The following is a 13,483-nucleotide window of genomic DNA, read 5'->3' as shown; positions in this document are numbered from 1 at the left end:
AGTGACACATGAACCGTAGGTTGAGGATCCTTGGTATAAACCAAGATTTCGTTCATTTTTTTCACTCCAATCCGTTCTCTAAAATATTGTGTATTAACCAAATCATGTATTATTAGTAATTTTTAAAAAGCTATATACCAGTTGGTATTAAGTATTTAATTCAAATTTTATGATTAAGGCATTTCTCTGTCGTTAATTCTTTTGCATTTTACGGTGTGTCTGATGCGTGCTTTGAATTACGGATTTTTTAAGTTTTTAAATCTGTATTTAAATATAAATAGCAATTAATTAGTATTACAAAAGGATGAAAATCACCTGGACACATATAAATTATTCAAGGAGCTCTTGATTTTCTTCTTTAAATATCTAAAGTAGGATGCGTTATCTTAATTTTAAATTCTTAATTAATTAATTAATCCTAATTTCGTTGAATTGTTCTTTTTATTTATACACAATCTTTTAAGTCATGAAAAATTTCATGAAGGTTTTCAGGAAATTTTTGTGAAACTGAAAAAGTTTCAGTAGGAAAAATTTAAATTTGCCGTAGGCTTATAAGTCAAGACAAAAAATTGAAATATGTTGAAACAAGCTTTAGAAAGAATGAATTCTCGTGTTTTTTTTAATCAATTTCATGTGTATTTAATTATCTAATTTCATTTTCTGTTAATTTAATTTTATAATAATTTCTGTGTGTCACATGAAATTCAATACAATCAAAAACGCTTGTTATATGAACTCTATGCCACAAATAAATTTTAATTAAAATAGTCAAATAACCATTACCTCTTTTGCAGCACTCGACGAAAGCATTAAAATTATAAAATATTACTATAAATAATAAATAAAATGACTTTAATTTTAAAAAACGACTCACAGAAAGTCTTAATTATTGCTAAATCTCTTATCTGCAGGGTCAAGCATTTTGCAAGGAATGGGGACGCTAAAAACAAAAAAAACATTCTGGAATTCTGGATTTGAAGAGTTTTTCAGAGAAGGATGGGCCGCGGTGGCCAGGTGATAAGGTCTCGGCTTCAGAACCGGAGGGACTTCAGGTTCGATTTCAATTCCATCAAAGAACCATCGTGTAAGCGATCTGCTGCACGTTAAATCCGTCGAAATCAAACGTCCTCCCTTTGGTGTGGTGCGGAAATTTGGAGAGGGAGGTGCTAGCGCAGGTTTCGTCCTCGTCGTCTACCTTGGTTCAAAATTACGAGATCTATCCCAAAATAGTTTCAGTTTTGCTTTAAAACGGAACATTAACATAACTGAACTGAATCCACAAATACATCTTAATTAAAATAGTCAAATAAACAATACATCTTTTGCAGCATTAGACGAATGTATTAAATTATAAAATGTTAATATAAATAGCTAATATGATGACATTAATTAAAAAAATACTCAGAGAAAAAGTACTTGATTATTACTAAATATCTGATCCGCAGGGACAAAAAAAAAAAAAAAAAAAAAAAAAAAAGAAAACCTTATCTGAATTCTGGATTTTAAGAATTTTTCAGGAAAAGATATACTTTGAGTACAACGTTGCGGAAAAATATTATCCATGGTATTAAATTTATGCAATTTTGAATATTGGGAAAAAAAAAATATTTTTTCGTATTTTGGAACATTTTCTGTGCTTATACTAATTTTTAAATTATTTCTTCTTGGTTCCTTTTTTACTCATTTGAAAATAGTGCAAATGCTTATTTTAACGAATTACTTCCAGTAACGAGTTTTGAAATAATTTATTCTTTTTCGTTTTGTTTATTTTTAAATAATACAATCGCATTTTATTCTTGATTCAATCTTAGTTTGTATATTATTCAGTCGATTATAGATAATCCATCTCATTTTGCTATCTTTTGCATTTGTTTAAAATTTAGAACTTCATGTTTAGAATAATTCTTTCAAAACCAATCTAAAATTTTAAAATATAGGCATTTGTTTAATGATTTTATTTCTATTATATAAATAAGTAGCTATTTCTTAAATATAAGCATAAAATTGCTGTTTTATTTCTATCAATAATTAAGAATCCTTTTTAAAAAAGGAAATAAAGAAATGCATATTATAAAATCGTCTAATGAATGTGAATTTATTCATTCGATGGTTAAATAAACTGAATCGAATGGATTCGACGCATAAAATTTATTTTTCTGTATGAAAGGATGCAACTTCCTAGTACATCAACTTTAAAAATAACTTGGCAGTCTTCCAACATTTTTTTCATTAGTTTTCTTTTTCTGTATGATGTGTCACCATTTTAAATAAAGATTTCACGCAAATTATTTTATGAAATTCTAATTAAATCAATTTCATTTTTGGTTCATTTTATTCGAAACTGTATGTTTTAATTGGTATCATCTTTTATATTTTCATTAATTTAATGAGCGGCGTTGGAAGTTGAGATAATGTTGAGGACTATTTAATTTTGAATTATAAAACATATCTTAATTGTTTTAAAGCAAATTTCGATGTGTTATCAAACTTTATTGAACACAAACGGAACCTCTCAGTTTTCTTTGAATTTTTCGTATTACTAATTTATTTTGCCATTTTTAAAAAATGAATATCGGGATCGCCGTCAAGTTTTGGTTTAAAAATAAAAGACAGTGGCTCGTCTCATAAATATCGAATTTTTGTCAAAAATCGTGATGCTTTTTTTGTTTTTAATTAATCAACTTATAAAAATTTTGTGAAAAATAAAACTATGTGAAATTTTATTTCCGTTTCTCCGCGCAATATTTGACTTTAAATTTTTTTAATTGAAATGGAATATTTTGAGTTGGTAATAATTTCTATTTTTGTCTGACTTAATCGTTAAACTGAATTTGTTTAAATATAAATTAATTAAAGGATTTCTTAGGGCTTTTATATTCTCAATCCCATTTCTATCAAAAGTATTCTGCCTTACTATTAAAAATATTAATTAATGATTGTTATGATAGTGTTTAATTAAAGTCAGTTGAGCTTGCGAATTCTAATTTATGTTTCCGTTCCTTTAATTTCTTTTTAACTTTCTATTGAAGTATTGTTCTTTAATTCGAATTTACTTTTATTAATTGGAATTAAAGGTTGTATTTTTACTTTCTTCTATACATTGTATAGAGAAAGTATAGTAATCGTCAAAAAATTCGAACTCGAGATTTTGACGAATCTCCATGTTCTAGACTAAAGTTCCCTGAGTCGAAAAACACATTTTTTGAAAATGTCCGTCTTTCTGTCTGTCTGCGACTAAAAAAATGTTTTGATCTAGGTGAATGAAATTTGGTATACTGTCTTTATACTAAATTTGCAGATTTCTATCAAACTTTGAGCAAAATCCCCTCGAATGAAGTCTGTATGTCGGCTATTCGAATATTCTATGACTGCTAAACGAAGAGGGTTATGTCAATAAAATGCGAGATACAGAATTAACAGCTATAGTCTAGACACCTTTCAAATGTTGAGCCAGATCCAATAAAGGATTATTGAATCTGGCTGTCGTCGGTCTGTACTTTCAGAAACATGTAAATATGGTAATTCAAAAGAGGAAATAACTTAAATATTTCAAATTTGTTGTCATATTTTGAGTCTAAAAGTGTTGTTATGTGATACATTTTTGTTTCAGTTGGTTGAGAAAAACGAGTCTAAAACACAAATTCGATTTTCGGATACTATTAACCATCGCCAAATAACTCGCCAAGGATGACATGATCGATTCAGTAAAAATGCAAAATTCACGCCAAAAAATATTTTGTAATTATTGTATGTCATTTAAGGTGTTCGCTGAGATAATACTTTTATTAGAAAGTATGGGTGAAAACTTTAGGAAGACCACTTCTACTGGGTTTTTTCTGAACTTTTCCCCGTATCTTTTCTACGGTAAACATTAATGAATTATTTTTTAAGTCCTTAATTCATCTCAGTATTCTGCTGTCTACAGTGTAATGATTTCAATTAAAAAAAATGTACATTTAAAAAAAATAACTTATATTTATTATACTGCCGATTTCGAAATTTTATTTTATAATTGGGCGTTAATTAGTCTGTATATTGTTTATTTATTAATATTACGAATATAGGCACAAAACACTTAATACTGTGTAAACACACGAAAGTGATGACTTCTTCTCTACTTTAAAACTTAAAATATTGCGGCATTTTCATAGAAGCAGCAGTAGAGGTGATTCAATAATCTTTTTACAGCAGATTCTCTAAAAAAAGGGTACTAAAGTACTTCCGGGTCTTATTTTTTGCTAAGGGCTCTTGCACTGCTCGCAGATTGATACGTTGTGTTAAGCTTTTGCTATTTTTTTCTCCTTCGTTATTCATAGAAATATCTTATAAATAATCTATAAGACTATCAGCCACCTTTAGCGACTAGATTATTCGCCTGCAATATTTATTTTCTGATCATTAAAGTATAATATGGAATGAATTTAAATACTGAATAAATAATAACAATGTGATTTGATAAGATAATATGAATTCAGTGGAATTACGGTTCTCAAATTTTGTATTTTTCAAACTGCATAGCTAAAAAAATGTGTTACCTACGATATAAAAACGGAAGTGAAAATTGTGCTTCGGCATTGATGAATTGTTGCTAATTTCACTTCTAATATTAGTCGGTTTGATTAATCTATATAATAATTATCAGTTATTATATAGATTTATCGATAATTATCAGTTATCCACAAAAATATTGTCGTTGAAACCCAAGCATTTTTATTTGTTTCCATTTATACAATTCATATCTTTGCTTATGATATAATTATTTTTTTACGAAAAGAATACCGAATGTTTCATACAGTGCTCTTCAATATATGTATAGTTATAGATAACTGTTATGTATCATAAAATAGTATTATAAATTCATTTTTGAATGAAATTTCAAGTTTGAGTTTATTATCGTAATATTTTGATATAAAATACAAAGATTGCCTTTATACATTGCTGTTGAATGTATAATTACAATTTATTTAACTGTATAATCAGATTGTTTTCAAATAAACTCATGAAAATTTATAAAAGGGACATTCGTAAGTGGAATTGTCATTTTATTCTTTATGACAGAAAATGGTATTGAATTCATGAATATAATTTTTTTCTCTATTTATTTGTCAAATAAAGTAATTGAGCGTAATATAAAAGCAGAATTTTCTGATGATTTTACAACGTCTGGTTGTAGAGCCAAATTCTAAAGTAATCAATATTTGCCAAACGATAATTTTATCTTAACTGAGATTCATTACATTCTTCGATTAAATGCAAGTAATAGGTTAACTCGCTGGTTGCTTTTATAGTTTGGTTATAAAACCAAATTCTCGGGTACCATATGAGTCATACGGAAATGGCGATAAGAAATCCGTTCTACGAAAGACACTTGGAAATTTCGCGCTGGAAGTCAAAATATGTGACACTCTTTTTATCTTATCTTTCAAAGTGTCTTGAACAAACTCTTACAATCTGTTTCGTTTGTTTTAAGTGTGAAAGTTTTGTCTAAAACGCATCCTGAAACAAGAGTTAGCATCAGAACAACATGAGTGACTCAATTTTGGAGCAAACCAGACTTTGAATAGTTTAAAACTTTGATCGATTTGCTATTTGATATCTGTTAATTAAACGAATTAAAATTACTTTACCTAAATGAGATTTGTTAAAGATAGTTGTATCTCTTCGATCTGTCTGTGACAGTGTTTCCAGTAATGGATGTACTTGATTGTAAGTTCATAGCTTGATTGATTTCTTTTAAGTTTTATTTGTAGATTATTTCAGTATATCACAACGTATCCGATATCGTGTGATTGTTTATTTCAATTACAATGATCCAAAATTGATTTATCATGTACAATTTCATTAGTTACTAAATATCGCCTTCTAATTATTTGAACTACCATTTAAAAATTTATAAATAGCTATGTTATGGATCCGTTTTTATAAAGAAATTTAATATTTTGCAGCTCTATCTTAACATTTTTTTCATCATTAATATTTTTATTTTTTTCGTTTCTCCCTCTCTTTTAAAGCTAAAAGAAATTAATATTAGTGGTTCCCCATTATTGGTTCTTACCTTCAATTTATACGATTTATCTATTGGCTTTTTGAAAAGAATAAAAACCTATAATTATTGTTTTATCTGCTATTTATAAGTATGGTTGTAAGTTACATAACATACAAATATTTTTTCATTCATATATTCAGTTTTCATACGTTTTGAATATTCCTAATTTAAAATAATTTATATTACTGCCAGAAAAGCTGATAGTATTTTCTGTGTAGTTACAAAATGATAGCCAATACTTTTTTTGTGACTTTCTCATTTAAAAATTTTAAAATCCAAGCAAATAAACAAAAAAATAATTGCTTCATTTTTTTTAAATAATTATTTTGCTTTGTAATTACTTTCTATAATTACTTACTTTTTTTATGGCGTTATGAACTCTTTTCCATTCTAATACTGGAGGAAATAACAATTCAATTGAAAATCTTTTTTTATTATTATTTGAGCATAAATCTCATATAAAGGAGATAATGATATTTTTATTTCAAAAAAATTCAATTTTTAATTTCAATTTTTAAATAAATTTTGAGCTTTCAGATTTCCAATATTTGAATTATTTTTTTTACTTTGTTCTATTGTATAAGTAGATTAGAAATAATATTTTAATGTTGATGATAATACAGAAGAGTTAATTTCTATATTATACATTTGTATAAAATTATTTCATTCATACCGGGTATGAAAAAAAATACTGGTATTCCAGCTTAAGTTTCGATATCTTTCGGTTTATAAAATCGAGATTATATTCTATTGGAGAAATATTTTCATTGCATATTAATTTTTAATATAACTTTAATTAATTTGAACTTAAATTTATAATACAACTTGAGATTATAACTTTTTAAAGAGTAAATTTTTAGAAGATGTTTTGCAATGTACAAAAAGAAAATGTATAAACTTTTTTTATGAATTGTGCCCTTATATTTAATTAGAATTTCTTGTTGAGATTAAATTATGTTACTTGTCTCATCATGTAGGTTTTGAATATAACCAGAAACCTGTTTTTAGCAGGTTTTTACAACATCAGCGTCCTTTAAAAACTCTATTAGCTGTGACAGATAAATTGAAACGTAATTGCAGCATTTTAGTCCTCACGAGAAATTAATAAAGTAAAATAAAATTGATGAGAAAAGATTGATTAAGATTGAAGACTTTAATTAATTAAAGATTGGAAAAAAGATAACCCTTAACATAAAACGTGCATTTCTTTCAGCAGTTAGTTTTGCTTTTTGTATATTTTATTATATTACTAATAACAATTGTTTCAGAATCCGTATCCCGACTATGTGCAGGATAAATTAAAAAAAAAAACGTTCGGAACTAGTTATATTTTTGAATATTTGCTCACAAAACATTAAAAAAACATCTATGAAAAATATATACCAATTAAGTGACAAATGTTCTTCAAAAATTGAAAAAAAGAACTGTTTTTTGGCTGAAAAGAGGTATAAAGCAAAAAATCTTCTAGTTTAGAAGTTTATCAAATGATTTTCTAAAAAGGTTGTATACAGCTTAAGAAATATATTATCTAGTTCCTGAACTAAAAAATAAGCTGTATTTCTATTCATTCTTTAAATAATGGAGTTTAATTGATAAATAACATGAAATTTTCATTTTTTTTTTCACATCGTGAGGCATTAAAGCAACTATAAATAAACAGATTACTTATCCTCTACTTCAGGAACTGCAGAACATATTGAGAAATAATTATACCAAATGTAAACAAAAAATATGCATTAGCATTTAATTTAAGACTTTTTCCATCAGAAGATTCTATCAAAGATTAGAATGTGAGAAAATAGCATCTTAAGATGAAAAATAGCATTTAAACATATATAAATGCGAATATAAAAATTAATTAGCGTCCTAAAAAATAAACTTGGAAACAAAATTCTAACGGCTAACAAAATTAACGGTTACTCCTATTCTAATTTTTTTTAAAAAAAATTCATAATTTCAAAAGAAAACGACTTTTTAACGTAGTCACCTGTCTTAATAATTTCTTTTATTCGATTATATTTAAAAAATTTGCTTTGGCACATTTTAATGCTATATGGGACCAAATTATGTGATTAATGCCTCGAAACTATATGAATCTTTGTTTATAAATATGAATGTTGTGATAATCTCTTTGTATAACTGTTGCTTTTTTGATGTCGATGACTTTAACATTTTATGTTCTTTTCTTTGTGCAGGTGCTGTACAAGGCATGACAGATAGTGATCAATCCAGTCAGAATATATCGTGCTATGACTCCGACTGGAATTCTAATCAGTTCCTCGCCCCCACTATCAAATCTACGGACCAGAAGTCCCTGGATGATTCCTTCTTTGAAAAATACGCCAATGTCAAGGATAATGTCAACAAAGATCTGTTCAGGTGCTTACATATTTCTCTTTTCCTTTCGCATTTATAGCAGAATGAGAGGGATTTCATTTCATTCCTTTCTTCGAAGTTCAGATGCTGCTGTCAGACCGCTGTGGCTTTTATGTCTTTGCAGATTTACGAATTCTTATTGTGAATGTATTCTTAAAGAATAATTACGTTTTCCGAATGAATTAAGATTACGATTACTAAATAAGAATTTTTAATAATTGTATTTCTTTGATCTGTCTGAATAAGACGATTTCGGTAATGATGTACCTAAATGTAAGTTCACTTGTTGATTAATGTCTTTTTATTAGCGTTTTAAATTTGAATGTTTTGCTCATATATTGGGTGTAAGCAGCTTCCTGGCGGTATCGGATCATCGGTAAGATCCACTATTGTCTTTTTTATTTATTTAAATTTTTATAGTTTTATTTACATCAAATATACAGGGTAATTCAAAATAAATATAGCGATTACAAACGGCTATAACTATTTAATGAAAAATAATTCGTCGGTAAGATTGACGCATAAGATGGAACTTCAAAATTTTGTATACATACGTCATAGATGACTTCCCTTGGTGACACGGTCAATATCTAGGCAGTAGTTCATTTCACGCCATACATTCTGAAGCATGCCTGCAGTCAGCGACGTAAGCGTATTGCAAATGCGTACTTTGAGTTTTTCAATTGTTTGGGGCATGGGAAGCATTTGGGAAGCACATACATGTGTATGTGCTCGCATGGGAAGCAAAATACGTATTTGTAATGTGTTTGCGTCGGTGACTGCAGACATGCTTCAGAATATATTGCGTGAAATGAGCTACTGCCTAGATATTGTCCGTGTGACCAAGGGAAGTCACATAGAACATCTATAACGTATGTATACAAAATTTTGAAGTTCCATCTACATTATGCGTCAATCTTATCGATAAATTCTTTTTCATTAAATAATTGTAGTCGTTTGTAATCGCTATATTCATAATTTATTATTCATTATTTTTATTCATATATTCATAATTTTATTATTCATATTTTTTCATAATTATTCATAATTTATTAGCATCTTTTATATGTATTTAATTATTATATTGATAATTACGTTAATTAATTCAGTATTAAAAACTGACAAAGATTTGATATTTTTTGAAAAACTGTCACTTTTCCATAAAATAAATGGCGCCGATTAATATAATCGTCCTGCTGAGAAAAATTAGTAATATAACATTCAAGCTTTGACCGCCACATTTTTCCGAGAATCTTATTAAAGTCGTTATAAGCATTGAAAAAAACGCAGTGATTGATCTCATTATGATAGGGTGTTCTATTTCAACAACGACTATTGTATTTCGCAAACGGGGTATTATTACTGTTTATTTGATTATTATTTGATGTCAGCAACTGAATTTCGGAAATAGATATTTATTGCAAAATATGAGTGGCTTTAGTTATTAACTGAGTTATTATGATCATATAGAGAGTCTAATATGTCATATAGTGATAAAAATGTTTAAAATGCCATGCAGTGAAAATATTTTATGTTCTTTAAAGTAGTTTTCTAAAATTCAAGAACATGTTTACCCTTATATATTTTAGTCGCTTGTTAACGAAAACATGGAAGCAATCCATAGATTGTCAGTAATTCAAGCTGATATTTAGGGGAAAATACTGTGATAAATCTCTACGCCCAAGTAAATAGTTCTTTGATTATAACATATTTAATATATGGTATATACATGTTTAAATGATATATTTAACCCAATGACTGGTGCGTGAGTCACTTGTGATTCACACTGACTTTCTAATTAGATAGTTCTTTCTTTATGTTATGGTTAAAGCAGAGCAAAAACAAGTTATGTATATGATTAGACAGCTCACAGAATCCGAATCACAGAACTGAGTTGTGGCAGTGAACTTGTTGATTAGAGTTTAGTTTTAAGCATCAATAATTGGTATACTGAAAATAAAGGTCCATATTTATAATTAATTTTTTTATTAAGAGAAAATATTGTAATCGTCCGAAAATTCGATTCCGAAATTACGACGAATTTCCACGTTTCTGGCCTACTTGAATTCGGAAGGCACATTTTTGGAACTATGTCTGTATCTTTGGAAACATGGTACCTCAAAAAGGTTTGAGCTTGACGAATAAAATTTGGTACATGATCTTTACACTAAATTTGTAGATTTCTATTAAGTTTTGAACGAAATCCATTCTGTTTAAAGTTTGTCTGTCCAACAGTCTGAATATAAGTTAACACTATAACTACAAACGAAAAGAGATGGATAAAATAATAGTTATATGGATAAATTTTTTTGCACAGGTTTAAAATCTAATGTGTGTATATGTATGAAATTTGAAACCACATCCGTCAAGGGATTGGCCGTCCGTCAGGCTGTATTGTATTGTAAATGCAATAACTCAAAAACAGATTGACTTAAGTATATAAAATTTGGCTATGCGATTTTATGATTACAATCGTGGTGTGAAGAGGGGGTGCCAGCTCAAGTGTCGTCCTCGTCTTCTGACCGCTGTTCAAAATGACGAGGTTCGTCCCAAAATAGCCCCTGTGTTGCTTTATAACGGGACGTTAATATAACTAAACTAAACTAAACTTGTGATTACAATCATATTTTAATCGGTTCGGATAAAAAGGCGAGCAAAATATAATTTTTGTTTCTAATACTTATGTCAGCAATTAATCGCCCAAAACAGTTGAAAAATATCACGCTTTAATAGCCTCTTTCGTAACTATTGTTCGTCATTGGCATATGGTTAATAATTCACAAGTACATTTATTAGAGAAGGCGCTAGAAAGTTTCGGATTGATCACTTACTTTGATTTTTTTTTTTTTTTTTTTTTTTTTTTTGAGTTTTTCCTCCGGCAGTTTAACGAGGCATTTCGCCGTGGAAGGTTCTTTGTCGTATTTTCCTTGACTAAATTGTAATAGAAATTTAATAAAGCATTATTGTTTGGTATATATGTTCATGGGTAAATTAAATTCAAAATCTTGTATTATTCTGAGCTAAATAATGTGATCCTAGGACTCTGTAAGCTTCTTTTTTTTTAAAAAAAACCAAATATTATTTTTTATTAATTAAATTGTTTAGTGTAGATTTTGTATTATGGATCCAACAAACATTAAATTGCATTGCAAACATTAACCTCTGTCATTTTTCTAAATATCACGCTTTTTCCTGATTTGTGCAGATCGAACTTGTTTACTCATTTCTTTTACTGTGACATATGACTGTGCAATATATGAATCACTATTTTTCGTCTCATTCAAAGAAAAGGAACATTTGTGATAGGTTGTTATTTAAAGTAAATTATTTTTTTTTCCTGTATTAATTTGCTAACACAGCTGCAAATCTCGAAATTGCTATTTCATTACTTCCCTTAACATCACATTGTCAAGTCAGTGACACTATATGACATAATCTCATGACGATTCTAGCGCATCTTTCAAAAACGACAGCTGCGCGTCCTTGGATTTTTATTTCAGTGTATTCACAACTCTTGAACTCATATCATCTATTAACTTCTGCTGTGACTGGCAGTAAAATATTATGACACTACTAAAGGAAGAAAGTGGCAAATTTCATCCAGTTATTAGAGCAGACATTATTTAGATTAGAATTAGAAATGAACTTTTCAAACCTACCTTGCATATCAGTTATCGATGTCAAGCCAAATGACACTTATCTTTTGTCATTTATTTTCAAACTTATTATTTCCAAATTATTTACGTTGGTATTTTGCTTTGCTTTATTTCAGATAAATATATTCATTAGCCAAAAATCATTATCTCTTATGTCATTCTTTTCTGCAAATCATCTTTGTCTTATGCTTTTATGTATCTTTGTATTTCACCATACTAAAGAGCAAAGCAATTACATCACTATTATGCTATTCTCTGTTGTTGAAAATTCACAAAAAATCGCAATTCATGTACAATTATGCATTTTAAATTGTTGGAATTACTTAGCTTTTCGATGATAGACCTTAAGTACTTGTAATCTGTATCAGTATCTTTAATTTTAAAATACTGACTTCGCCCTCGTATGTTCTACGACCACTGTTTGAAATATTTATCTTCAGCTTCTGTAACTCCCACTATTGATACTTGAATTATTGAGTAGTATCTGACCAACTAATTTGTATGCATTTATTGCAGCATTCGATCTGTAATCCAACTGATAGTTCGTTTGTATAGAAACAATTTTTTAATTCATGCTTTTCACATTCTTCGTTTATGTAGAATCAAGGTAACGAAAGAGAAGAGCAATATGAAAGAAACAAATCTCGATTTTAATCTTTCTTTTAAAAAATTTCCCTTGGAATAGAACGGACCGAAATAACACATTTATGGAAATTCGAATTGATTTACTTCGTAAAAGGTGCCATTTTGTGCCTCCAATTCACTAATTTTTAAGATTTTTTTTTTTTTTTTTATCAAAATGCTGGGATGTTCTGCAAGAGGCGTGAAATTTTATATTCGTAAGACTCGGCTATGAGTGATATGTGGAATCAAGAGACAAAATCTTAAGTAAATGGGTATGAAACAAGAATGTGTCAAATGTATGTGGCTTGCATTAACAGGTGTTCCGTGGTTTAATCAGCGGAATTGATTTAAACAGAACTTTCTTGGATACTCTCGAATAAAGGTGTTATTCTAGAGGACGCCTTGCGTGGCATTGGTGTAGAGTAGTTACGATATTTTAACTTCTGGCTTGAATTTGGCGTTTTTACTGAATCTACCGTGACTCCTTGGCGAGTTATTTGACGATTAATCCCTGGCATGCGGTTAATAGATCTAAAAATAGAATTCGTGCTTTAGACGCGTTTTTCTTAACTAGTTGGAAAAAAAATTGACATAAAACTAAATTTCTGTTAGTAAATCTCATACCAAATTTGATATATTTAAGTCACTAAATTTTTGCTTTATTACTTTTACATATTTTTGAAAGTTGTTCCTCTTGTTGGATTTGACTCAAAATTTGATGTCAAATATGTGCACTGAATTTTATCTATAGTTCTCTCCGTTTTATATATATCATATAAGC

The 13,483-nt window shown here is 28.4% G+C and overlaps 1 protein-coding gene across 4 annotated transcripts in view; it reads left to right on the top strand.

The window, feature by feature from the left end:
- The window catches only part of LOC129956962 (uncharacterized), a 113,054-nt gene that overhangs the window by 80,187 nt on the left and 19,384 nt on the right, over positions 1–13,483 (top strand). For 3 of the 4 annotated variants that reach the window (XM_056069025.1, XM_056069026.1, XM_056069024.1), the window contains exon 2: positions 8,242–8,425. In XM_056069025.1, coding sequence (XP_055925000.1) covers positions 8,242–8,425 — 184 coding nt within the window. Of the gene's footprint in view, positions 1–5,467; positions 5,707–8,241; positions 8,426–13,483 lie in introns of those variants that run through there. The other variant, XM_056069027.1, reaches the window with a different exon arrangement.

The sequence above is a fragment of the Argiope bruennichi genome, chromosome 11, assembly GCF_947563725.1.
Source record: "Argiope bruennichi chromosome 11, qqArgBrue1.1, whole genome shotgun sequence".
In the NCBI taxonomy this organism is placed as follows: domain Eukaryota; kingdom Metazoa; phylum Arthropoda; class Arachnida; order Araneae; family Araneidae; genus Argiope; species Argiope bruennichi.
Note: the sequence above shows the minus strand (reverse complement) of the source record. Positions and strands in the feature narration are given on the sequence as shown.